At 47.3% G+C, this 27826-nt stretch overlaps 1 protein-coding gene across 4 annotated transcripts in view; it reads left to right on the top strand.

Annotated features, from left to right (window-relative positions):
- Positions 1 to 26919, top strand: part of MAP3K9 (mitogen-activated protein kinase kinase kinase 9) — a 73360-nt gene extending 46441 nt beyond the window's left edge. The window contains exons 4-12 of one of the 4 annotated variants that reach the window (XM_014830175.3): positions 5339 to 5487; positions 6431 to 6606; positions 10635 to 10875; positions 12560 to 12682; positions 14592 to 14772; positions 17086 to 17154; positions 18566 to 18678; positions 19632 to 20435; positions 21786 to 26919. In XM_014830175.3, coding sequence (XP_014685661.1) covers positions 5339 to 5487; positions 6431 to 6606; positions 10635 to 10875; positions 12560 to 12682; positions 14592 to 14772; positions 17086 to 17154; positions 18566 to 18678; positions 19632 to 20435; positions 21786 to 22270 — 2341 coding nt within the window. In that variant the 3' untranslated portion in view covers positions 22271 to 26919. The remainder of the gene's footprint in view (positions 1 to 5338; positions 5488 to 6430; positions 6607 to 10634; positions 10876 to 12559; positions 12683 to 14591; positions 14773 to 17085; positions 17155 to 18565; positions 18679 to 19631; positions 20436 to 21785) is intronic. The other 3 variants (XM_014830177.3, XM_014830179.3, XM_014830178.3) reach the window with 3 other exon arrangements.
- The last annotated feature ends 907 nt before the right edge of the window (positions 26920 to 27826 follow it).

Below are 27826 nucleotides of genomic sequence, written 5' to 3'. Positions count from 1 at the left end.
ACAGAAATGGCAGACAAGGAAGGGCAAGGCCATTGCAGGGGTTTGTCCATCATGAAAGGAACAAGGCAAGACCTTTCAGCTTTTACCCAAGATGTCCTTGTTCCAAGACTAACCTCCAGGTCTTACCCTTCGACCACAGGTCCTGAAAGCAGGCTTGAGGAGCCTCTTCAGTGAGAGGCATCTGATGAAGTTATTCTGCTCTCTGAAGGGGAGAGTTTGGAGGTAAACTCCAAATCAACAGCACTTTGGATGAGGTGTCTTGGGAATTGTCACATGGCCTGCTCTGCTGGTGGGTCTCTAGTTTAGAATTATTCCTGGGATTTAAGCCTCCTGACTCAGCTTGATTGATGAATGTGGTTTGAAGACATAATTCATCCTGCTCCCTCGCAGCTTTCTTAGCTTTCATGCTACAGCATTTCCTTGTGGGAGACAGTTTATGCAATCCACTAAATGGGCTGTTAATTCTACCCTCCTCAAGCCGAGTCGTCTAAGTGGCTCCAGATGATCTCGCACATTTACCAGAGGAAAACGTGTGTCCATTGCTACTTGCACAATACACATACACTGGTAACAGTATGTACCACCTACAAATGCTTAAGGGCCAGGCTCTCTGCTGAATGCTCTGTATCCTATCTCATTTGTTCCTCGCAAGAATCCCCAAAAGTAGATATCATTTCCATTTTACCGATGAGGTAACTGAGGCTCGATGGTTTAAGTCAGGTACCTAAGTTCACGCAGGTGGTAGAAGTAAAGCTGTTGTTACTACTGGATATGTGTCTCTTGAAACTCTGTGCTTGCAGCCGTATTACCTTCTGTATACTCTTGTTCTTGCCCTTTGGGCAGCTTTTTCCAGAATGATTGGCCCGCCATCCCTGAGACCCAGCAGGATATCCCAGAGAGGGCCAGAATGTGCCCAGGAACTCGGGACAAAGCTGGTTCCCCAGTTGACTTGTAATTCATTTACTTGTTCAAGAAATGTTTGTTGAATGCCTACTCTGTGCCAGGTACTGGGCTGAGCCTGAGTCCAACCCTCTCCCCTCCTGGAACTCATCCAGACCTCTGGGCCTCTGTTATTGCTGGGTGCCCAGTGCCAGCTGAGTTTGTCTTACTGCTCTTCAGAGGTAGTTCTCTGGCCTCCTCCACGTACTGTGATGGAGGGTAAGATGATAATGGCCCACATCCTCTAGTAAGTTTCCCAATCTGCTTAGATTTTGGACCACCTCAAGAAGAGTAATTGACAAAATCTTTTCCTTTGGGCGTGCTGTGCAGGGAGAGGTGGTTACAGCCAGAGGCCGTCGTCCTATAATGACTTCTCGCCTGTTGTGTGTGGGATGAAGTGGAGGCATTTTGTTAATCATTTTAAGTTTCTAATATTACAGAAGTAAAACATGTTCACTATAGAAAAAATTAGAAAATATAGATAAACAAGAAAAAAGGAAAAAGAAAATCACCTGCAACCCACCTCTAAAGATAATCTATATTGATATTTTGGTGCGTTTATTCCTGTTCACATGCTTATCTACCCATCCCTTAAAATGGGATTATTCTGTTTTATAAGCTGCTTTTTGAATATAATATAGCATTAGCATATTACCATGTCAATAAATATTTATGTCAATAATTATATTAATGTATATAGTAATATATATGTTAATAAATATATCATCATTTTGAACGAGGTCTGGTTAACAACAGCCAGAAGAAGAATTGTATGTTACTTTACAATTTACAAAGTGCTTTCACATATGGTAGTTCAATTGTCTTTGCCAAAGATTGTTAAACAGTCAGTGTTGTTCCTGGAATGTGAGGTCACAGCCAATTACCAAGTGCAGGAGCTTATTCAAGGGACAGCCTTTCCTTTCAGAGCATGCATCTTAGAGACAGTGTAGGTTCATAAGAAAAACAGCCCTGGTCCAGCTCAGGTGTGGAATTGCTGTGCCTTTGGTCAGGAAGTTTTGCTTTCCGCTCTGGTGCTTGTCCTCACTTTGAAAAATATAAAACACCCGTCCCCTACCCCTGACCCTACCAAATGTGGAGAGGATTTCCGCACCTCTGAGGTGGTTCCTTATCGACACAGGGTGCATTCCTGAAGGTTTGGGTTAGGCTGTGAGGACTCTTGGGAAATCACTGGCAGCACTTTGGGAGCTGGTGGTTCCCTGTCGGGGGAGGGACTCCAAGGCCAAGTTTTAACTGAGCTGGTACTTCCAGGCTGCTTGTAAATGATCTTGAAAGGACCTCTTGTCTTCTCTCAATCCTGGGAGGGCAACAAAGTTAAACCTGAGATAAATTCCGCGGACTTCTACTTCCCCACTCTCCCTGAGGCTCAGACCCATCTTACCTCTATTTCTCCCGTTCCCTTCTTGGCCTCTCTTCCTGCCAAGGGAATGCCAAGACTTCATTTATATCACCCACCTGCTGTTACAAAAGCAAAGAGGAACGATGGCAGGGGAAAACTTTGACTGGTCCAGTCATCCCCGGAAAGGCTTCTTTCCCTGGATGCTGGTGTCCCTTGGCACAGCTCTCACCACCACTGGGGACTCTCCCTACATCTCGGCAGACACTTTCCAAGGGGAAACACAGTTTGCTTACGCGCCATAGGTAGTGGTTTCTGGATGAGGAGTAGTTGTTGTTATTTATTCCTTGCAGCTACTCCGTGAGGTGGGGGTTGCTGTCTTGCTTGCACCGTTGAGGGAACCGAGATTTGGAGAGGTGAGCTTCCTCTCCCAGGGTCACACGGCTGTAAGTGGTAGTGTAGGCGTTTACCTCAAGCCTGTCTACGTCTTTCTTGAGCAGCAGTTCTCCCATTTCTCTTAGTTGTAGAGCCCTTCAGACGGAATGGAATGCAGATGAACAAAGAAACAAGCCAGGTGAGAGCAGAGCTGCCCTCCTTGAAGCTGGGAGGGTAAGGTCTCTGGCTCCTCCATCTTCCCGATGGCCTGAGACATGTCCATGGGTCACCTACCACTCAGTGTGAAGACCATCAGGGATGGGATGCAAGGACACAAACAGGACACGTTTGGATCTTTGAAACACTCTACTGTCTTTCCAAGTAGTTAGGGCTGGGACACCAGCCATCTTTGCCTGGATGGAAGGAAGGGGTTCTTTGGGACCTGGGGGTTGCCCAAGAGCAGGCAGCTGAGGATGAGAGTCCTTCTAACATGGGAATCTAGTCAGCAGTGCTCAGAGTTCTGAGAGGTCACTTGGTAGAAGCTGCCCAGCATGACCACCATCTGGGTGAGTGCCAAACATGAAAGGTTTGGCAGGAAGTGTAGTCGTGCTGTTCTTGATGGTATTCAGGGCCTGCTCTAGGGACCCAGTGCAGTCTGCAGGACCATCTGACTGTGCGCTCATTCCCACACCCACCCACCAACTCACTCACCATAGGAGAGGCTACTGTGTACCAGAGCCTGGCCAGGCCCTGAGGATGCAAAGATTAAAAACATGCCCTTTAGGAGCCCCAATGGCTGGTAAACAAACAACTACAGTACATGGCATCCCAAAAAAGGGCTGAGTAACACCTGAGGGTGTCAGGGAGGGTTTCCTAAAGTGTCCAGCATTGTTCCCATCAGTCTCAGACTAAAGTCCAACTCCTTGTCTAGACAGGACTAGACCTGCAACTGTCCTACCAGGCTTTTTTTCTGTCAAGATGCATAAAGAAACTAATAGTATTTGGAGGGCTTACTGGGGTAAAGCCATTGTCCAGGGAGACTGGCAAGGCCACTCTGAGGGCCTGTCTGTAGGGATCCTCCGGGATGCCCTGGCACATTGGTTGGGACGTTGCTCTTCTTTGGAGCCATGCCAGGCCACTTGGGATTCTTTGAGGGCAAGCCCATGCCTTTGTACACCCTGACCCCTGTCTCTGGAGCACTGGCGCCTCCTTCACTTAGTAGCCAAGGTCCAGCTATCTCCTGGCTCCGATCCTGGTCTGGATTAGGTGACCCTTCTTTGTGTCCTCATAGTATCTCTGTCATGACTCATCTCTCTGTATTCTAATTGATTATTTTCTGTTCCTCCTACTAATCTCCTTGTGGGTAAGATCTGTGTCTATGCTGTATCCTGGTGCCTGGCATTGAGCTTGATGCATAGTAAATCTTTAGTAGATGTTTAAAATGAATGAAGAAATAGTGGTGCATTTGAAACAGATCTGAAAGACGATTAGAGTTTATGAAACAGAGAAATGGTAGAAGGCATTCTAGAGAGAAAGAATTGGGCTTTGGTCTAGGGTCCACCATGACTTACTCCATGTATGCTCTTAATAACTGCTGCTAAACCTGTCTAAAACTTGCTTTCCTCATCTGCAAGATGATGGTAATACTTACCTTGCAAGTTTGTGGTAGAGACTCAAGATAGCATTTGTAAATGTCTTAGCACCCTGCACATACAAGGTATCATGATAAAATAGATACTGGGTTTATTGTTGTTTTTTAATTAATACGACTTTTTGTTGATTGTAAACTACTGATAAGTGTTACAAAAGATTTGTGTTGACAATATAAGGAGAGCCACTCTTCCAGCTGTTCGTGGCCTTATGGTTTCTTGTCCTGCCTATTCCTGGAAGGAGTGAACGTTAGGTGATTTTGCCTGGTTCTGATGGTGAATTCATAGAAGAATTATTCTGCTAAGGTTTGTGCTCCCCATCCTCTGACTCACAGGACGGGTGGAAAGGAGTTCTTCATGTGGACTTGAAAGGGAGAGTGTGAACTCTGAAGCCCTCACAGCTGGCACACCGCTTTGCTGTCCCGATGCAGGCCACCCATGTGAAACTTTTCCCTTTGAGTTAGACAGAGGTTTCTGTTAAGGACTCACTCACGCTGATCCAGCGCAGGAATCTATTCAACCCAGTGGGCATTTAAAGAAATCTTTTATAGGATAAAATCTGCTTGTTTTGAGTTCAGCTCTCTGCTTTTCTAAAGCTAAAAAATATATATCTGTGACTAAAGCTGAAGTTCTCTTAAAACAGAAAATATTTATTCCTGAGAGGCTGCCTCTTCTCACACTTTGTTATGTTAACAATAACAACAACAAAATAGCTGTGGCCATTGAGCACCGATTTAGAGGAGCTCATTTATTTCATGACAGCCTCGTGAGACTGCTAGTGTTATTTGCACTTTGCAGTTGAGGATTTTGAGGAACAAGAGTTTGAAACCAAGTGTGCCTGACTGCAGAGTTTTTGCTTTTAGCTAGTAGGCCTATGGTCTCCCTTTTATATTACGTTAGCGCGTCTGTTTTGTTAGTTTCCCCACATGTTGGAGAAAGTGCTTGGCAAAGCCTCCTGAGCTGTGCCAGTGAAGTTGCACCCCTGGTTTATCCTGTGGCCTCTGTCTTCTTCTCTCCTTAGCTATGGGGTGCTGCTGTGGGAGCTCCTGACTGGGGAGGTACCCTTCCGAGGAATCGATGGCTTAGCAGTTGCTTATGGAGTGGCCATGAACAAGCTTGCCCTTCCCATTCCTTCTACATGCCCAGAACCTTTTGCCAAACTCATGGAAGGTAAGTGACCCCTGTCTGGAACAAAAGTGGAGACAGTTTACCTTCCTATCAGCACTTGATAGATTTTGGCCAGTTCCACAGGATCGGTTACTGAAAGAGGAGATGAAGTATTAGTCACTCAAGGAGGAATCCTGTGGGCAGTTGGAAGAGCTTCCCCAAGATGATGTCACCGGCCTGCTACATTGATGTCACAGATGTCCCTTCTGCCCATCTACAGTGACTGTAGAACTTAATAACTAAAGCCTGCTCTCCAGTACTTTAGTACATTATTATTTAATACAAAATTAGGAAGGTATTGCAGCTTTTATGTCAGGATCTCTGAGTGTCTTACATATAGAAATGAAGAACATCTGAGAAGAAAGGAACTCTAAAAGTCATCTAGTCAAACCCTATAATCGTGTAAGAGAGAAATCCAAAGCTGAGAGAGGTTAAGTGGACAGGTGGCCACTCCATTAGTTATTGGCTGATCTGAGAGTAGACAGACTTCACTTTTCTTGACTCCCACACCAGTGCTTTTTATCCTTGCCTTCTCATCAGCCCACTGAGTGGGGGAAGGGTAGCTCATTGTTTTTGGGAAGTTGAGGCCCAGTGTGTGGCTGCCTATTGTCAGGCCTGGAGTGATGTTGTAACCTGATGAATAGTGGTTGTCATGCTTCACACAGGAAACCTCTTGGGACGTGCTTGTCTTGTGCTGAGTCAGCACTCAGAAGTGGATGGGTGCAGAGCTGCTGCCTTTTATTTCCAATTTCACTCTTTATGACTGTGATGTTGGGCAGCTTGCTTTGCTTCCCGAGCCCTGGTTGGGGTTACCTAATTCCCAATCTCTGTTTCTGAAAGGAGAAATGAGACGTAGTTTTCTGGCAGATGAAGTCACGTAGTATCCTAAGTCATATGTTTGCCTCTGTTCATTCATGTTTTTTGTCTACTCACATGTTCCATGCAGATTGCTGGAACCCTGACCCCCATTCACGACCATCTTTTACGAATATCCTGGACCAGCTAACTACCATAGAGGAGTCTGGTTTCTTCGAAATGCCCAAAGACTCCTTCCACTGCCTGCAGGATGACTGGAAACATGAGATTCAGGAGATGTTTGACCAACTCAGGGCCAAAGAAAAGGTAAGAAAGAAAAGAAAGAGGCATGCATTGAATCAGTGGACCTTCTCCACTGGGGCCTCTGAATAGATTCTGACACGACCACCTTCCTGCTTGGTTTGCAATAACAGGGCAGCTCTTTCCTTCCCAGCTTTACATGGAGAGAGTTTTCTAGGCCTCAGGTGTGACCTGAAATGATAGAGACTTTTTCTTTCTTTTTGGGATGTGGCAGGAGTAAGTAGGGAGAGTCATGAGTCCAAAGCTCTCCTGTGGATTATCTACTTCATTGTCCAAACTGGAGGAAGAGCACCATTGGGCAGGTACCAGTAGGCTGTCTCACCCTGCCAGCTGAAATATAAGACGGTTCTAGAAAGGTTTCTTGGTTCTGCAATGAACTTCTAGAAGGGGGTTAACTTGATTTAGATGGATGCTTCAACATTGAGAACAGTTATCAGGACATCCTGCCAGTGTCTTTGGTATCAAAACCAGAAACAGCATATGGGCTAAAAATACCATGGGTCTGAAATCATTTGGCATTTTCATGTTTTTTGAAGAGCTCAAAGCCCAAACCAACTGGGGAGTTCAGAGACTCTTAGCCTATTAGAGATCTGACCTTTTGTTTTGGTGGCCATTCCCTAAATAGCCCCCTTGATGGCCCCTCTCTGTGCCCTTGGTGTGTGGTTAACAGTCATTATCCACCTGTGTCCATGCTGGTGAAGCTAATCAAAGCAGTTATGTTGCTTATACTGCAGGGGCAGGACTAAATCTAAGGGCTGCAGCCAGGGGCACAAGGCATGTCCATAGACAGACTTGGTTAATTTCTTTTTTCCCTTCTCACTCCCCACTATGGGAATTTGGGAAGCAGTATGATCATAATAGTAGCTAAAATTGGCTATGTCTCTATGGCTTCCAAGTTCTTTCACTTTAAAGGTCTCATGAGACTTTTTCGTCCTTTTTATCGAGGAGTCTTATGGCCCCTGCCACCAGCATGTAGACGGCATGTTACTGTCTTTTTCATCTCAGAGCTGAGGGTCAGTGACTTGTCTAAAGTCACCCAGCTTGTAAGTGGGGAAGCAGAATCTTGAACCTGGGTCTTCTGATGCCAAAACCATCTTCTTTCCAATGTCATTGATGTTTCCCTAAACAAATGACTTAAAACTCATTTCCAGAGCTGATTTGAAGAGATTAAACTCTTTTTATGCAACATAGCAATCCTAAACCCGGTACTGTTTGGCAAGTCAACGAGCATTCTGTAGGGGAATGGAGTGAGCTTATGATGATCCTTCAGGGACCCAGGAGGAGAGGGGTGGACCTGCACTGACCATTGAGCAGAACAATTAAAAGAGACTCTTCCTGTTACTAATTCTCTTCCAACTAGAAGAACCCCCAGAGTTGCTGGCCAAGTTTTAGATTGCCGAATCACTCAGTCTTGATTATCTTTCTTTTGATTGATGAAATTATAAGGGTACCAGCCAGTAAGAAAAATGAAAGTTGCATTTTGTCAGTTACTAGGAAAAGTTAAACCCATTCTCGTAAGAGCTGACATTTGTGGAGCATGCACTATGTGCCGTGCCCCGTTACTAGTAATTTATATGAATTCTTATGTAATCTTACATAAGATGATAATTGTCTTATATAACACAAGCCTGTGATGTCGGTGCTCTTAACTCCCTATCACATATGATGCCCATGTTAACTTGCCCAAGGACACAATTCAGGCAGTTTGTTCCAGAATCCTTGTTCTTAACCACCATGCTATGATGCTGCTCTATTATAAGGCTCGTAGTTGGGCAAGTGAGGGTAAGATGAATAACGAGCTTTCTCTCTGGAGAGATTCCTCTTAAATCATTAGATGTGGAAAATGTGATTTGCATACCGTGAAGTTGATCCCCAAATAGGTGTTTCACAAGAAGGGGATTTAGCTTGTTTGTGGATCTTCTAGGTATATGGCGCCATGGGGAAGTAGTCCATGGCTGTCCTGGTTGCCCATATGATTCAGCTCATTCTTCAGGTTGGCTCAACCTACTGCTTCTAGGTATTTGACGATGGGATGGTCTCTGAGCTGGGGTTTGAGTTCCTTTAAAGGAAGGGGCTTAGACCTAAGCCATCCCTTAGACAAGAGCATGCAGGAGAGAGGACTTAGGAAGGCTGAAATTAGCTTGAACTTTTCAACTTTTCCATTTAACAGCAAAATCAACCAACCAGGAATAATTTTTCTGATTCTTCCATGTGTTTTTGTTCTCCTGATGGTGAAAGCAAAGTAACAGGACAGAGAAGCCAAAGATTTGGAGGGCACCCAACAGTTAATCTGTTTGGGGCTTATCTCATCAAAGGAGAAGTTCAAAAGTTCAAGCTCATCTCTCAGGCAATTACGATGAATCTATGTTCCCATAAAGAAGGATTACGTTTATAAAATTGTCTTCTCTCTCTTTCTTTCTATTTCTCATTCATTCATTCATTCATTGACTCAACAGTTATTCAGCAACTACTGAGCACCTACCATGTACCAGACAATTTTCAAGGTGCTAATCCTCTTCTCATTTCTCTCCTTTCTATCACTTTTATGATATTCTCTTTGGAATGGAGGACAAGTCAGATGAAAAGCTCCTAACATCAGAATATTTTATTCCCATCTTGTCTCTGTTCCTTCTGCTCTCTACCTGCTGCTCAGCTTTTTTTTCTAGCTCTAGGTTCCTTTTCTACAGTATTTTGTTTTAGTCCAGAATGACTTCTTATAGTGGAGCATTTCATTGAAAATAATAAGTTTCGACCATGGAAGTGTTGCTCTGGTTGCTTTATTGAAAAACCTTCCCACTTTTTAGACATGGTTCGGTCAGGTTATTGACATGAAAGCTTTTTTTTTTTAAAGATTGGCACCTGAGCTAACAACTATTGCCAATCTTCTTCTTCTTTTTTTTTCTTTTTCTCCCCAAATCCCCCCAGTACATAGTTGTATATTTCAGTTGTGGGTGGTCCTTCTAGTTGTGGTATGTGGGATGCCGCCTTAACATCGCCTAATGAGTGTGCCCAGGATCTGAACCGGCGAAACCCTGGGCCGCCAAAGTGGGGCACACGAACTTAACCACTTGGCCATGGGGCCGGCCCCCAGCCCCCGACGTGAAAGTTTCTTAAGTTCTGGTCCCCCTCTTCTGTCCTAGGCCCAGGGTAACCAGTGTTAACAGTTTAGATTCCAGATTTTAAATTTTTATATACATGCTTTGTTCTCTTTCCTGTTTTTTCTCCTGTTTCTTGATTCCCTATCTCCCCCACCTCTTCTCAGGAACTGTGTGCTGGGTTTATTTATAAATTCATGTGGAAGGAAGGGGAGACGGGGAAGAGGTTCTGCCCACCTAGTGTGGCAGTGGTTCTAGAGCAAGCGCCTGGCAAAGACTTCAGGAAATGTTCTCTCTTCTCTGCTGTGCTGTCACGATCCAGAGCAAGTGGTTGTCCTTTAAGATAAGATGAGAGTTCAGAACACATGGCTCAGTGGATTTGCTCACCAAGTGAACAAAGATTTAGATGACATGCATCACATACCTTTTGAACAGCCACCCTGGAAATATATTTATTTTTATTTGAATGTTAGGTGTTACCTAGGGGTGATTCATTTCCAGCGGGCACATTTTAAGCTATATCACATTACATTGGCTCTGGTTTTTAAAAAAAATCCTTTATATAATAGAAAAAAATTAAAATAGAACCAAGTCTGTAAAATTTAAGTACATGATTATATTTTCTGCCCAGACCTCTATTTTTTGCCCAATCACAGGCAATTTTAATTGGTAATCAAGGAGAGCTGGGAACAATCAGCCCCTGTCTCCAGGGCTTACCTGTGGCTGCTCTAGCTATGTCCTCCATATGGCTGTTTTGAGCCTTCCTTTCAGGATGGTCAGGTGTTCATTTACCAGCTGACTATTGAGCCCCACATCTCCACTGAGGACTTGAAGTGCTGTCCAGGTTGCTGTGGGCACAGCCCTCTGGAGGCTCTCGGACCTCACCCCTCTGCACTGAGCACCCCACTCTTCTCCCTGATGGTTCTACTCACCCTGCAGGAGCTCCGCACCTGGGAGGAGGAGCTGACGCGGGCTGCACTCCAGCAGAAGAACCAGGAGGAGCTGCTGCGGCGACGGGAGCAGGAGCTGGCCGAGCGGGAGATTGACATCCTAGAACGGGAGCTCAACATCATCATCCACCAGCTGTGCCAGGAGAAGCCCCGGGTGAAGAAACGCAAGGGCAAGTTCCGGAAGAGCCGGCTGAAGCTCAAGGATGGAAACCGCATCAGCCTCCCTTCTGGTCAGTGGCCAGGGACCTTCTGGGAAGTGGAAGCAGGGCCAGGGGCTGGTGCGGAGGGGATCTGTTGGGGCCATAGACAAAGCTTGGAAACATGAGACCCAGGTTTGAAATGGGCCATTCTATTTGGTGGAATGACGGGCGTGCTGAAAAGCTCCCCCACTGCAGGGAAATGTTTGGGTGTGACTAAACAGAGAATATGAAGGGAAGACAAACCAGTGACGGACCTGACAGGCAAGCGTGGTCCAGGCTGCTGGATGCATGAGTGCTCACACAGGCACGTCTCACTTAAGTAAACCTAAAGCAAACCACTGATGGACCTGACAGGCAAGCGTGGTCCAGGCTGCTAGAGGCATGGGTGCTCACACAGGCACATCTCACTTAAGCAAACCTGGAGAAGGAAGCATGTAACTGGAGAAAAAAAATTCCAGGGTGTGTATGTGTGAGACAAGAGAACTCTTGGCTTTGCAAAATAACTTATCTCAGGGTTTCTTTAGATATTTAGTTCCGCGAGTACAGTTGAGATTAGGATTAACGTATGAGAATTTGATTTACACATAACCTTTCAGAAACACATCGGCTGAATAAGGGTACATTTGTGGTATATATACGGCCTTGGGAAGATGCAAAGAAATGTGGAAGTAAAGAATTAGAATCTTTTTGGGGTGTAATGTACCCAGGGAGGAAGGTGAGTGCTCAAGTGTGTATGTATGTAGATAAAAAAGTTGTTCGTTGTATTCTGAGTCTATAAGACCTCAGGAAGCACGTTTATGAGAAGTGTAAGGGACAAGGGAAGAGACATAAATGGAGCAGTAGCGGATGGTTTTAAGCACTAGGATGGTGGCTTAAGTACAGGCAAGAGAATCATTTAGTGGAATTCAGTGAGTGTGTTCCTGGGATGTATTTACTGGTCTCATGGCACATTTTTTTTCTTTTTGGGGGGCATTTAGGCACTTCTCGAGCATCTAGCATGTGTCAGCGTATTGCTGCATACTGGGGAAGCCCATATAAAAGCGTTAGTGCCCACCTTCAGAGAGATCACAGTTGAGTGGGGAGACCCAGGTACAGCATGCAGCTGTTTATTAAACCTCTTTAATAGATGAGGAGACTGAAACTCAGAAATTCAGAGCTGTAAGTTTTGCATTCTTTATGCTATGCCTGAACTGCCTTTGGAAAACATCACGATTTGGACCATTAGCTCCATCTCCCTCACTTCCCTCAGTTCCCACCAAGGATATTTCTTGTTACCCTGCTCTGCCTACACTTAATGAGAAGCATCAGTCTCCTTGCTTAGGTCTCTGAGAAAAGGGGGGTGTGTACTAATAGAAAATATGAAACAGAGAATTTTAAGTTAGATTGCCTAGAATAATCAACAAACATCATGATCTAAAAAAACTATTCTGTGTTGTTGCCACGCCTATATACATTATATAGAAGCTGTATGAAAACTATCTAGTGACATTCGCCCAGATAATGAATTTTCCTTCTTTTCATATGTTCATCTTGCCACCCTGCCATCTTTTGGGAAAAAGATGATTCCGAAAGAGAACATTTACCAGGTGAACAGAGGCTTCTCAGGAAATAGGGGCCTGTCCCTCGAGCCTGCCAGGAAGTGTCAGTTTTCTTATAGGAATTTGATTCTGGGAAAATTCTGATGCACATGCATGTGTTTGTCTTTGCCAAGCAGATTTCCAGCACAAGTTCACGGTCCAGGCCTCCCCCACCATGGATAAGAGGAAGAGTCTTATCAGCAGCCGCTCCAGTCCTCCTGCAAGCCCCACCATCATTCCTCGTCTTCGAGCCATCCAGTGTGAGACTGTTTCCCAAATTAGGGGCCAGAACACACACGGGCACCTGTCCCCTGCTCTGTCCAGCCACCGATTGGTCCAGGCTTGCTCCATCCATAACTTCTGCCACTCTCCTCGACAATGTGTATATACATGCACATATGTACGCAAACCCTTAGCCCTGCCCCTTGTCTCTCACCATTAGCTTTACGACTCCCTCCTCCCCCTTTTACTCCTAGTCATATACCAGTGAGGGGGGTTGTGGGTATTGATGGGATCTTTAGTGATGTACGGATTTGGGAGCTGGTGTGTGATGTAGATTCAGGTTGGTACCCTGGCCTGGGGACCTTGTGTCTTTCTGCCATATTGGGGCATCATTGTTTTTCTTTTGTCCATGCTTCCCAAGGAAGGGCTTTTTCAAAGCGTAGGTCCTAAGAAAACTTAGCAAATACTTATGATAAGCCAGATCTGGACTAATTTTAAAGATTGACACCTGAGCTAACATCTATTGCCAATCTTGTTTTCTTCTTCTTCTCTCCAAAGCTCCCCAGTGCATAATTGTATATTCTAGTTGTAGGTCCTTATTGGCTCTGCTATGTGGGACACCGCCTCAGCATGGCTTGATGTGCGTTGTGTAGGTCCGCGCCCAGGATCTGAACCAGTGAAACCCTGGGCCATTAAAGCGGAGTACGCAAACTTAACCACTCGGCCACGGGGATGGCCCCTGGACTCATTTTATTTATTTATTTTTATTTTATTTATTTTTCTTTTTGGTGAGCTCAGCTCGTGTTCTTTTTTTTTTTTATTGAGTTATTGATAGGTTACAATCTTGTGAAATTTCAATTGTACATTAATGTTTGTCAGTCATGTTGTAGGTGCACCACTTCACCCTTTGTGCCCACCCCCCACCCCACCTTTCCCCTGGTATCCACTAAACTGTTCTTAGTCCAAATTTTAAATTCCTCATATGAGTGGAGTCATACACAGATTATCCTTCTCTCACTGGCTTATTTCACTTAACATAATTCTCTCAAGGTCCATCCATGTTATTGCAAATGGAATGATTTTGTGGACTCATTTTATTTTTATGGCAGTGTTTCTTGAAAGAATTTTATATGTATACACATACATATGTATATGTGTGTAGGAATAAATTAGTTTTCCTAATTTGAGGATAGAGAGATTTCATTAAAAAAAACTGGATTCTGGCTTTCCTTGAAAAATCAAATCAAATCAGTGGAGTCCCCTTTCCCTGTGCTCAGTATTTTGCCTCAGTCCTCAGAGCTCCCTGTTTTTGGTAACTGGCTCTCTTAACTCATTTACAATATAGGCTAATGTCTGATACATTTGGGTTTCAATCTTTGCTCAAAGGTATCGGTGTCAGAAGAATGTTCCTCCTCTCTCACCTATTGTATTTCTCTCGGCCTGTTCCCTCCCCCTCTCCCACTCCTGACTTCCTTCTCCATGATCTTGAAATCCTCATTTTCTTCCTTTCCAGCATTTTCTTACCAAAACTTCTGTACTTCCACATCTTCCTTGCCCCTTGTCTTTTTTCTCTCCCTCCTCCTACCTCCCTCCTCCCCCGCCCCGCCACCCCCAGTTGAATTCCACCCAACGAAACAAGTTCCTTGAGTCAGATCTGTTTCGAACTCTGATGTCCAGCTGGCCTGAGCTCCAGCTTACGTTGCAGTTAAGAAACTATAGGAAGTTTTTCCACATTTGGTACTTTGGGAGTGCTAAACGATTGTTGGCTGAGAACTCCATTGCTTTCCTGGAAGCCTCCACTCTATCACAGAGTTTTTGAAGAGGTCTGATTTCTTCTCTGCAGTTCCAAGTGTGTGTGTGTGTGTGTGTGTGTGTATGTGTGTGTGTGTGTGTGTGTCTTGTGGGGGAGAGGCTAGTTTTGGGGGGACCTGTCTGTCTCTTTTCCAGATCCCATCCAACCTCTGTCATTCACAGTGACACCAGGTGAAAGCAGCAAAACCTGGGGCCGGAACTCTGTCATCCCAAAGGAGGAGGGAGAGGAGGAGGAGAAAAGGGCCCCCAAGAAGAAGGGACGGACGTGGGGGCCGGGCACACTGGGTCAGAGGGAGCTTGCCTCCGGAGACGAAGGGTAAGAGCCAGATGACGGCAAATTCTTTCTCACGCAAAGATGGGGGCACCGTTTAACACTAGGATACATAATACCTTTTTCTTTGTTGTGTGTTTCACTGCTTTCTGAGAAATTGCAAGTTTCTTGATCTTTATAACAGAGTTTCCCAATCTCCTTGTTCCCTGGAACCTCCTAGGACAGGGATCGGCATACTTTTTCCATAAAGGGCCAGATAGTAAATATTTTAGGCTTTATGGGCCCTGTGGTCTGGGTCGTCAGTGCTCGACTTACTGTGGTGGTGCATAAGCAGCCACAGACCATGGGCGATGTGTAATGAATGAGCACAGCTGCGTTCCGGTGAAACTTTATGAAGACAAGTGATGGGCAGGATTGAGCCCACGGGTTATAGCTTGCTGGTCCCTGGGGGCATCCTCTTCAGAGCAGTAAGTAGCCCACACATTAAGCAAATGTAGAGTTCTGCCGTGTGTCTGCTTAAACCTGGCTTCTCCCCTGAAAACGCCTACTCAGAGGAAAGAGATGGAGGAGCAGGCCTCACGGGACTCTTCACTCGAGGCTCCTCCTGAGGCAGGGGCAGGCAGAATAATCCATACCTGTACTGCAGTTGGGTGTAAATCCAGGGCCACCAGAACTTCTTTCAGGTCCCACCCCATTCCCATACTGATGTCTGTGAGCGCCCCCTCTGGGCAAAGCACAAGGCACGCCTTGGTGCTGTGGATGTGCTTGTGTTCTCGCTGTGGTCTTGTGGCCTATAGGGGCCAAATTCTCCTGAGCCCTGGTCCTTCATAGGCTAGTCACTTGTAGTATAACAGTGACGAGCTTGGATGCTGACCCCAGACTGCCTGGGTGTGAAGCCTGGCTCCACCATGCCTTGCTGTGGGACCTTATGTTTTCTCATCTATAAATTGGGGCTCATATCCGTACCTATGTCGTGGAGTTGACGTGAGGATTAAATAAGTTCCTCTGTGGAAGCGCATAGCAGGTTAGCTGGCGCAGAGTAAGCATATGTCAGTATTTACTGTGAGGATTCTTGCATGCCTCTCGTGCAGTTCTGTCTCATCCCTGAAGAGTGAAAGTGATGGTTTACACTTCTTACTCTTGGTGTTAGAATCTGGAACCATGTTTTTTTCCTTTTCCAAGTGTGAGGACAGGCATTAACACCCTTCACCTTTATTAGTGGCTTTTCAAAGAGCTTCTAAGGTTGAATATTAACCTTATAGGTGCCCTGAACCTATAACTGGCCTTGGTATTTCTCTGAATACTAAGATTTCATGTCCAAAATCTTTTTCCCCATATCAGATCTGAGCTGGAGGTGAAAATAACTGATTGGGTCACAAAGGCTTGACTCTTTGAAACCAGGCTTTGGAAATCACTAGATACCTTGGAATAGAAAATTTAGATGTGTAGGGCAGACTGTCTAAGCTATGGAAGAATTCAGTGGTTGGATCCTCTGAGGATGGCAGATTGCTCTGCTGTACTAAGCTCTATAGAAGCAAGAGGTGCTCAGTTTGTCGTCTGAGCCCTGAGCTAGCATCGGGTTGAGCTGGGGCTGAGAAACTCGGTCACCATGAATCCCTTGATATTTCTGACATTAGTGTGACTCCAAATAGGATTTACCAGGTTGGCTGTGGGTCCCAATAGTTTCTATGGTTCTGCTTCATTTAAAGGTATTTTTTTTTTGTCTTGCTACTAAATTGACTTTATTTTGCATTACAAAATATTAACTTTGGAATTTTTGTCCTCCTTATGTAGATTTGCCCTCGAAACTTTTGAATCAGTTCAAAATATGTGACAATTTTTCATGATTCTCAATTCCTATTGAAGAAATAACGTATATTCCTTCCAGTCTTGAATAAAGACCTCTTTAATCTTAGAAATTTTTGAGAGCCTCTATATGATAATATTTCTAATTTTAGTCCCTGTTGATTGAAGAAAATACGTAATCACAAAAAGCTATATTGAATTCAGTAATGTTCAGTGAATTTGAATCTCCATCTTTTTGAAAAAATTGTGCATATCTCTAGGAAATATGCACTTGTCTGTAGACAGCTCAGGTATCTATGGATTCTCAGGCCCTTTGCAGTTAGGCTGTGGCTGCAAAGGGACCTTTGTCCCACAGATTGGGAGGTCCTGGGCCTGTGGCAGCTCACGCAGGGCCATCGTGTTCAGATTCCTTCATGATGTGGGCTTTGCTGACTGATCAAGGGAAGGGCAGCTGGGACATAGCTAGAGTCCAGCCTGGAAGGTTCTCACATGGGAGAGGATAAGAGGATGTATGGCTGTTGCTTACCTGTTGATTCTCTTTATTTGTTGAAGATCCCCTCAGAGACGTGAGAAAGCTAATGGTTTCAGTACCCCTTCAGAATCTCCACATTTCCACTTGGGGTGAGTCTACTCCTCACCCTTCATCACATGTACTGGTAATAGTCGCCCTTCCACATCCTTGTTCTCACAGCGCACCCCGTAGAACCACGCCTCATCATTGCCTGGGCTGTGCTGACTTTTTTTTAAAGCCATACTGTTGTGCACCTTGGGAAGAGTCCTGTGTTGGTCTGGCTTTGCCTCCTCACTTCTCTGGCCGCTCCTGTTTTTGGCATTCTCCTGGCACCCTTAGGTTTAGGGAGATAGGACATGGCTATTCGTCCTTTGATCTTTAGCACTTGCTTTGACTTTGCTGATCTGGATTTCCTTGGATCCAGAGTTAGAGGTGAGGTTATAAGATTATCACTTGGAAGTTCCAGGGTTTAGCACCTTGCCTATCTCTGGCTCTGTATTTTGGTTGAAACCAATGGTGGCTGGAATGTATTTTAATTCATTGGTGTTTCTGGTAGCACTTGAAACAGAGATCTGAGGTCAGGGAAGAAGTTGGTCCTTCTCCCTCAAGAGTGGTTGGGACTCTGGGAAGAGTGGGCTTTAGTTGAACGGCTCTTTCTAGCCCTAAAATAAGAGCCACTTCTGGTTATAAATCTGATAGCTCCAAGGCAACCAGAACTCACAGATTCCTCAGTCTTCCCTCTTACTGTCCTTCAGAGAAAAGATCAGTGCCTCTGCGTCTCTGATTCCCGCATCCTATAAGCGGGTTGTTGGGGTCCCCAGTCTATATCCTCAGAGTACTGGCTTGTCACTGTGAGCTGATTACAGGGGTTTGAAAGTGAGCTGCTGTCGTTTTTCTCTCCATTCCCAGACAAACCGAGGGCTCGACTAGAGCATTGTGTACTAGCCACATAGGTCTGGCCCAAAGTGCACTGGGTTGGTGCAGTTTTGTTGGTTGATTTTTGTGTTTGAAAAGTAGATGGCTTCGAAAGTTGCCTAAGCATGCCATAAGCTTGGAAGGAGAAATTAATAAATGGGGTGAGTGGAGTAGCTTGGCCCATCTCTGCTAGCTCGTCTGTCCAATGCTTGCCTTGCATTGCAAGTCTTTGCATTGCAGTATTTTTGAGGTCACCTGTGTGTTGTATTCAGTGTCTCTGGGTTGATTGCCTCAGGTAAGACCCTGGCCAGTGCTGGGCAGTCCTTACTCTTTCTGTCTTCTTGCCAGCCTGCCCACTAGATCTTTCCACTGCTCCAGAGCATCATGTGAAGGGGATGGGCCATGCCACTGCTTTTCTTTCCCTAGAGCATGTGCACTTTTGTTAATGAAGCAGGTGGGTTCAGTAATGTTTGGCCTGTATCCCAAGGCTTTTGGGCTTTGGTGTAATTAAGCAGATAGGAGAGACATTTCCAAAGGCCCATGGAGCTGAGAGTAGCATAAGGATAAGTAACCAGTTCTAACCGTTTCCTCATTTCCTCTATTCAGCCTCAAATCCCTGGTAGATGGATACAAGCAGTGGTCGTCCAGTGCCCCCAACCTGGGGAAGGGCCCAAGGAGTAGCCCAGCCCTGCCAGGGTTCACCAGCCTTATGGAGATGGGTAAGCATTGCCCTTGTCTTGACTCTCTCCCTCAGGGACTTCTTGGCTGAGCTTCTAGGACTGTTTGAAGACCCCTAGTGCTACTTCATGGGGGTTTTCTCCTTTTACTCAGCTCCTGGTCCTCCACCTTATTCCCCCTTAGTTTGCTCTTCTCCCATTTTATTGAATCTTCCCTGATCACTTTTGCTGCCATAGAGCCTGCCCTTGGCTTCCTATCCTAAGGGGCCAGTTATAGTCTCCTTAGGGCAGTGCAGAAGGATGAAGCCTTGAATCAGGCACTTCCCTTTTCTGGCTCCATTTCCTCAGATTTTAACATGGGGAGTCTGCAAAACAGGAGATGGTGGTAGAAGACACCACAGTCTTCCTCTAAGGAAGCTTCTCAGTGTTGTCTGTGATTACTGGATGGGTAAGGTCTTCTTCAGGCTCTCTCTCAGTTAGTACTCTTATCTCTGTAGATTTCCAAGGTCATAGTAGGTCAGTCTGTAGAGTAGATGGGCCTTCACCCATGTTGGGGATTCTAATGCTTTATAGGAGATTAGTCTTAAAACAAGTCTCTAGAGTAACATTTTAGAAATCCAAGGTCCCTTCCAATTTTAAGGTGGAAAAATTAGAGATGTTTCTGTTCTATCCAATGTTCTAGGAAACTCACACTGCATGTCTTGTGTTGAGGCTCCCTGTGAAAGGAGTAGCCAATTAGCAGATCCTCTTTTCTGAAAACAGGAAAACAGGCTCTGGAGTGGAGAGTGATTTCTCCATTTTGGCCACAGTTGAGTGTGGAGGGGTAAAGCCCTATTGATTCAATGCCCAATTCCTTGTCCCACCCCTATAGTCTTTGACCTCTGCATCCATAATGCTAAGCCAGGGGGACTGGGCTTGAGGGGAAGGACCAGATTCTTATTCTTGCTGCTTAATTTCCATTTCCTGTTTCCCTGCCATTCCCCTCATCTTCGCAGAGGATGAGGACAGTGAAGGCCCAAGAAGTGGAGAGAGTCGTCTACAGCATTCAGCCAACCAGTCCTACCTCTGTATCCCATTCCCTCGTGGAGAGGATGGTGATGGCCCCTGCAGTGATGGAGTCCATGAGGAACTCACTCCAGTCAACTCAGCCACCAGTACCCCCCAGCTGACACCAACTAACAGCCTCAAGCGGGGTGGTACCCACCACCGCCGCTGTGAGGTGGCTTTGCTTGGCTGCGGGGCTGTTCTCGCAGCCACAGGCCTAGGGTTTGACCTTCTGGAAGCTGGCAAGTGCCAGCCGCTTCCCCCGGAGGAGCCTGAGCCACCAGCCCGGGAAGAGAAGAAGAGGCGTGAGGGTCTTTTTCAGAGGGCCAGCCGTCCTCGTCGGAGCACCAGCCCCCCATCCCGGAAGCTCTTCAAGAAGGAAGAGCCCATGCTGTTGCTAGGAGACCCCTCTGCCTCCCTAACACTGCTCTCTCTCTCCTCCATCTCTGAGTGCAACTCCACCCGTTCCCTGCTGCGTTCAGACAGCGATGAGATTGTGGTGTATGAGATGCCCATCAGCCCGGTTGAAGCCCCGCCCCTGACTCCCTGCACACACAACCCCTTGGTCAATGTCCGAGTGGAGCGCTTCAAGCGAGACCCCAACCAATCTCTGACTCCCACCCATGTCACCCTTACGGCCCCGTCGCAGCCTGGTAGTCACCGGAGGACTCCTTCTGATGGGGCCCTCAAGCCAGCGGCTGTTGTAGGCAGCAGGAGCCCCTCCAGCAATGGGTTGAGCCCCAGCCCTGGAGCAGGTGAGTCCTGTCCTCCTCCTCTTTTCTCTTTCCTGCCTTTGTGCCTTCCCCAGGAGCAGAGATGTTGGAGTGGACTCCATTCCCCTTCTGACTTAGCCAGTCAACACATTCTCATCTGGGGTAGAGGAAGTGGCCAATTTCTTTCTGTCGTGTGCCTCAAGGGTTCTTCCCTGAGGAGTTAAAGAAGACAAGCAGGTTCCAGGAAGAATCATACCTGGGACTTCTGTGGGATGTTCAGGCCTTGGGTCTTGGAGTGCATGGTGCAGTGCTTTCAGGGTACAGGAACGGCAGGAGTCTAGCTCTGTTTGTTCCCTGAAGAGGAAACCAAACTTACCAGAAGGAATCCTACACTGACATAGGAAGGGTATTTTCTGCCATGTAGCTGGGCTCTAGCCTCTCGTTACAGCGTTAGTACAGACACTCATAAGGCAAGCTTCCGCCTGGGCATCACGCCCTTCACCACTCCTGCCTTGCTCGTGCCTGACTCTTCAGATCTGGAGATGTGTCCAGGTAGATTGCTCTGCCTGTGCGTCTGCCTACCTGCTCCTTCTGACACCTGCGATAGGTGGGCACACACACTTTCATCCTAGGTCTTTCCCACCACTGTCCTTTGCTTCCTAGAAGACCTAGGTCTCAGTTAGAAACCGTCTCTAATCCAGTAGGAGAAGAGGGGATGGCAATACCCTTTCAACAAGATTTGACTGTGAATGACAATTGTATTTTACCATTCAGCTTGCCCTCCCATCTTTAAATATTTTGTTATACTCAAATAGGTGATCTCTTTGGAAATAGAGTCCTCTATATTACTCATCTTTAGATTTCTGATACCTAGCTCTGTTCCTGTCACATGGTTATTAAATGGATGAATCGCAAATCAACAGACATTTCTTTAAGTCAGGTATCAGCAGACTTTTTTTGGTAAAGGGCCAGATGGTAAATATTTTAGACTTTGTGGGTCATTACCGTTGTAACTACAGTACTCAACTCTGATGACTTAGGGGGAGAGCAGACAATGGCTGTGGCTGTTTTCCAATAAAACTTTATTTACAAACAAAGGTGGCTGGCCTATGGGTCTTGTTTGCCAACATCTGCCTTAAGTTATTTCATTACAGACGTGACCTCCATATGTCCCATTATCATCATCAGATACAGGTACCTTCTAGTTCACATTGTATGTATCCCCAGTGCCTCCCAACACACCGCATGGCACATAGTACCTGCTCATTAAATATTTGTCATCCATATTCTCCCAAGTGAATAGGGGATATGGCAAGGTAGGGAGGGAGCAGAGTATATCTGGCCCAGAAACATGCCATCATCTGATGCCTCTCCCTTTGTCTCTCTGACCAGGAATGTTGAAAACCCCCAGCCCCAGCCGAGACCCAGGTGAATTCCCCCGTCTGCCTGACCCCAATGTGGTCTTTCCCCCAACTCCAAGGCGCTGGAACACACAACAGGACTCTACCTTGGAGAGACCCAAGACCCTGGAGTTTCTGCCTCGGCCACGTCCTTCTGCCAACCGGCAACGGCTGGACCCTTGGTGGTTTGTGTCCCCCAGCCATGCCCGTAGCGCCTCCCCAGCCAACAGCTCCAGCACGGAGACGCCGAGCAACCTGGACTCCTGCCTTGCTAGCAGCAGCAGCACTGTGGAGGAGCGGCCTGGACTTCCAGCCCTGCTCCCGTTCCAGGCGGGGCCGGTGCCCCCAGCCGAGCGGACACTTCTGGACCTGGACGCAGAGGGCCAGAGTCAGGACAGCACTGTGCCACTGTGCAGAGCTGAACTGAACACACACAGGCCTGCTCCTTATGAGATCCAGCAAGAGTTCTGGTCTTAGCATGAAAGGGTCAGGGGTGGGCCAGGGGGAAGCAGGAGGAGCTGGGGGAGCTGGCTGGCACAGCCCTCTCTCAGAGTTGGACCCCCTGGGATCCAGCCCTACTTCTTGCACTGATAATGCACTTTGAAGTTGGAAGGGATGGAAACAGGGCCACTTCAGAGAGTCTCTTGCCCTGCAGGGCCTTTCTACCCAAGTCCACTGGAGGGACTGTGGCCATCAGCTCTGGCTTTGTAGGGGAGGGAGGGGTGCGTGCATGTCCCCATCCTCCACAGTCTTCCTCGCCTTTAGGGTGACCCTGCAGAGTCACTCAGCCAAATCTGTCTGCTGCTCCCTCTCCTCAGCCCCCTGGGTGTGCCCGGAGCCTGTCCTGGGTCCCTCTGTTAGTGCTGAGTTCAGCTTTCCCAAACACCAGGAGTGGATGTTCTGTGATTGATTTTACTCCTCTTCCACATTCTTCCCCAACACCCATGAATCAGACTCTTGTTGGTGTGGATGTGAGCTTTTCTGTGTCCTAAGCCCTTATGTGCCAGCCGGAGGGCTGAAGGCATAGTGCCCCAGTGTGGGGCATAGGAATTGATGGAGCTGGCACTCCCTCCCTGCCCTTCCAGGTGCCCTACTTACTTATTTGAGCCTACCAGAGGTAGGGGGACCTGCCTTAGTGAGAACTTGGGGAGGGGAGGGAGTTAGGAGAAATATAGTCGAGTTGGAGTAAGGAGGGTAACAGGGTCTGTTTATCCTTGTTCCTTTTAGAAACACTCAAAGAAGGGCAGAAACGTGTTGACATCACCCATCTCCTATCTAGGGTCGACCATGGTCAGACCAGGTTCTGATACAAACACATGCTCATCCCAGGAAGAGTTTCTTGGGAGACTCACTCACTGGTGCCCGTTCGGAAGCCAGAGACAAAGTCCCTGTGCTTGTCTCTTCTGTTGTCTGATGTTTGTGTGTTATACCCTTCATTGATCTTTCCTCCAGTCCCTGGAATTAGTGGACTTTGGGTTATGTGTTTGGTTGGGAGATGTCTCTACACTGCAGCACTATAGCCTGCACCACTATAGTCCTGGACACCGGGAGGTGGAACTGTAGGGATTCCTTCTCAGCCAGGCCGTCCATTCTGGGATGCCCTTGAAGTAAAACAGAGCCATTTAGTGGTCCCTTCCATAAGTGGATATGGTGAGGCAATGATGTTTGTAAGGTGCTGAGTGAGTTACTGATTTACAGTGACCTTCAAGTCCCAGGTGCTGGCAGCTGACCACAGCCTCTTGTCTCTGTGCACAGATAGCCCCTAGTGCTGGGCTCTGGACCATGAGCTGGGAGGAAGGACAACAGAGGCCAACCCCACCTCTTCTGGAATATGTTTCCTTAACTTGAATGTAGATCTTCTTCTGGAGCTTTCGCATATGTATCTTTACTATTCCGCTTACTCTGAGGCCTCCTGGGTTGGGTGTGCACAGTTGTCTTTGGGTGGGAAGAACAGCTTGGTTGGGAGCAGAGTCCTTAGGTCACGCTCCTCTCCCTTCCAGACTCTCAGTGTTGCTCCACTGTCTTTTATCGTGGAATATTCTCTGGAGATGTTGGAGGCCAACCTGCAGGTTCCCTGTGTTTGCTGCCTGGATGCCAGAATGGGGAGAGCAGGGAAGCTGACACAAGTGAGGGATTTGGTCACTGCCCTAACTGTGACAGAAGTCCCACCCTGGGGATGAAAAAAGGGTGACCTTGGTTTTCAAATTGTTCCTTGATTTATGAGCCTACTGGCACTTTGGTTCAAGGACCCCACCTAGTCTTGGGGGAAGGCACTAGTGGTTCTGTTGCCCAGGGTTTTGTAACTGCATCTTGACTCTCTCCTCTTGGTTCTGTGAAGCCAATATGTAAGAGGTGATTTTTTGCCCCCATCCCCCACTTCTCAGGTTGGAGGGAAAAAAATGTGAATCCTGTCAGCGGTTCCAGCCAACCAAGTGACTCCTCTTCATTCTTGATGGGGAGAGGGACACAAATGGTCTGTTCTTCGCTCTTCCCCTGGACTCTCCATGGCTGCAGTCCCTAAGTCACCAACACAGGTGTAAAGCCTTGGCTCCGCTATATGGCCCTCTGGTGGAGTGCAGCCTACAGCATGATGCAAACTGTGCTGGCTCTGGACAGTGCTCTGTGGTGTGAGGCAGGGATTTTTCCTTTGCTCATTTTCTTCTTTTTGTCACTTGATTAGGTTGTAGCCATCTGTCTTGGAAGTGGTAGTGTCACTGATGTAGTGTAAACTGTATGACAGCCACTTGTCATTGAGTGAGAAGCTGAACCCAATTCTTACTCCTCCATCTGGCAGAAAGACAAGGGAAGGCTAGGTCTCTGTGAAGAGAATTGTACCTGCAAGAGGCAGAGGCAGGGTTATTCTGGATGCTTCTGTGAGTTTCCACGAAGATGGAGTAGTTACCATCTCTTAGCTCCTCCAAACCTGGTCTCTGATGGGGCTCTGCCCGCCACACTCTCTCTGTGGGGCAAGGCTGGGGTGGGATAAGGCTCCATCTAGTAACAGGTTTGTGTTGCTTTCTGTCCACTCAGGTTCCCGTGCCTCTGTGATCATGGTCAGGAGCAGCCTTGAAGCTGGGGATCAAGCCTCTGCAGTGGTAGTAGCTGGCCTCCCCTCTTCCCTTTCCTCAAAGACACTTTCCTTCTGCTCTTCGCAGGTGCTCACTGCGTGGAAGATGGTGATGGGAAACATGCTGTTCTCTGCCTCTTCTCCTTGGATCCTTCGGCTCCTCCCACTGACTCTAAACACAATTATCCTCCAGTTACCCCCCTTGGGGATCCAGGTCCCTGCAAGAGGCAGAGTTGATGTCCCAGTTATCCTCCTATGTTATTTCTAAGAGGCTTTGGTGAATGCTCTTAGCTTCTCATCCTTTTGTGTCCCGAGGGTCTGGTAGTAATGATGAGGAGGAGGAGGAGGAGGAGGAAGATATCTTGGATTTGGACAACCCAGAATAACCTAACCTTTCCTCCTGACCTTTACAAAATTACATAATTTTCCTTCTACATTAGATATACTTGCTAGTAGAGAAGGGGAAATGCTTAAAGATGAAGATTCAAGTAAGGAGAAGTGGAAAAGCTACTTAGCCTGATTGCTGAATCGGGCACCAGGCTCTGAGACCTGAACGGGTTGGCTGTGTTCCCTCTTCTGCTTTTGCTGTCTGACCTCAGGCTTGTCTCTTACCCCCTCTCAGATTTCCTTCCTGTAAAAGCAACCATAACCTCCTTCCCTGAAAGGGCATTGAGGGTACATATCAGAGCAGGTCAGTGAAGCCCGTGGCTTTCTGCCAGCGACAAGGACAAATTGCTGAAGCTGGCTGTGTGGTGCTCACCATCTCTGCCTCTAGGGGACTCAGCTACTGTTTTCTCCTTTGGCTTCTGGAAGAGGAGTGATTTGGAGTTGGCTTAGCATGACTAATGGGGACCATCGTCAGGCACATGCTCTTCTGCTTCGTTTATGTAGCACCTGGTGTTTAAACGCATCCTTCCTAATTCCCCCACTTAACTTGTCAGGCCTATCATCCCCACCATTAGTTTCTTATAGAGGAGGAAATGGGCGATGTCAGAATGACAGTTTGGGGTCTGATTTCATGGAGTCATTCCCAGGATCTGACTTGTTTAGAGACTGGAATCAGGCCAATTCCTGGAAGAATCTTTGGGAAAGGGTCTGCTGGCCCTTGGGACATGTGTCATGGTGTAAGGTTCCTTACAAGGCACCTTTTCCCTCAGACCGTGGTTGCTCAGGGACATGATGAGACACCCCAAGAGCATCTAGGCCTGACGTTGTCAACACTCTTGCTCCACAGTCCCCACATGAGAGGCCCCCTCACACATCCCTCCCCCACGAGGAGGGAGACACGTCCTGAACATTCCTAACTCTCCAAGGTCGCTTTTAACAAAGCACAGAGAAGCGGTTGCTGAAGACTGGATGCTGAGTGGTACACTTCAGCGTTGAGATGGCCATCTGGCAGGCTCCTCTGTGGATTTTCCTCATGGGTTTAGTTAGACCTGTGCCTCGGACTCAAGTGTGTGAGGGCCCCGCTCCATCAGGCAGGTCAGAAACACTCTTGCCTATTGAGGGATTTAGGGTAAGAAGCAGATGCCAGACTTCTCTTGAGGGCTCTGCCAGAGACTGTAGACCTGGGTCAGAGGTGAGAGCCACCTGCAGCACACTGTGATCATAGGTGAACGTGGTGGCAGGGGTGGCAGGAATCTGGTGATCTGAGCTGCCCTCATACGAGTTGTATGAAGTCACACATGTCTCTTCCCCCCTCTGGACCTCTGGGCCCAGCCGTGACCTGAGAAGGAGGCTGCCTTCCCTCCCTGAAGCATGAAGCCCTTCTGACTTTAAATGGGTGGTCCCGGAGCCCCAGGTCCAGCACTGATGAGCCTCACCTTGCTCGATTGTTGCCCTTTGTGGAAAATGCTGTGTGTTTGTATGTGTGTGGCTGTAGGTCAAAACCAGTCGAATGTCGGCAGTTTCATTTGGTTCAAGCTACCAGACCACCCGCTGCAGGCCTTGGCTTCAGGCCTGAGGATAATTCCCTGTCAAGCTACAGTTACTGTTAGGAACACATTCGCAATGCCTCTCTTCTTTCAGACAAATCATTGTTTTCTTAGATCAGGAATTCAAATTAATAAAAATCCACATCAGAAAGGAAAACCCACTGCTGCTTCCAGGAGTCCTCCTCGGTCCCTGGACCCTTCCTGGCCTCCTTGCCTGGTCACTCGCTATCACTGATGTTGGAGGGCGAGAGGCAGAAGGGGGAGCCTTGGCTTCTGGTTGGCTGTGCAGGCCAGGTGGGCCTCCGTTGACTTCTTTTCAGACTCTTGACTATTTTTGTTCATCCTGATGAGACATTGACGGGCCCCACCCCCTCCTTTGCCCATTTCCAGTCTTGGGCTCTGGAAGCACCCTGGCCTTCCTAGGCTTCCCTTGGAGCCCTCGCATTTGTTCTTCCGAAGGTTGGGCTCACTTCTTAATCTGGAGCCAGAAGGACTGGTCCTTCCTGATCCTTACCGCCTGTGGTTCCCTACATCCCCTGCCTGTGGCCTCGCTTTGGGTCTTTAGCTCAAGACTGCAGCTAGAAGTAGAGAAGAGCCTCGGGGCCTAGCTGGATAAGAGCCAGGAGCTTTTCCACGCCTCTCTTTGTTTCTCTTGGAAACAGACTCACCTTTTCCCTCACCCGTCTTGCCTCCTGGCTGGTCTGACCCACCCCCCCTGCCAACACCCACAGCCTAGTTTTACTAGTCTGCTTGGTGGGCGTGGACCTGGCAACTAGATAGCTACTCCGGATGGGACAGCGGGAGTACAATTCCAGAGGTTTAGAGATGGATCTTTTCTACTGGGATGTGTGGGATGGGCATCCGGGAATTCTGCCCCCAGAGGTCAGGTTGGTTTATGAAGAGGGGTCTTGGGGCGTGATGGCCCCATGGATATGGTGTTACCTGCTCTGTACTTGCTGAAGTCCAAGGCGGAGTTTCAGAAGTAATATGTTGCCCACATTCCTGAAATCCTTCACACCCAGACACCTGCTT

This window comes from Equus asinus, chromosome 7 (assembly GCF_041296235.1).
Source record: "Equus asinus isolate D_3611 breed Donkey chromosome 7, EquAss-T2T_v2, whole genome shotgun sequence".
In the NCBI taxonomy this organism is placed as follows: Eukaryota; Metazoa; Chordata; class Mammalia; order Perissodactyla; family Equidae; genus Equus; species Equus asinus.
This window is presented reverse-complemented; position numbering and strand designations above follow the sequence as displayed.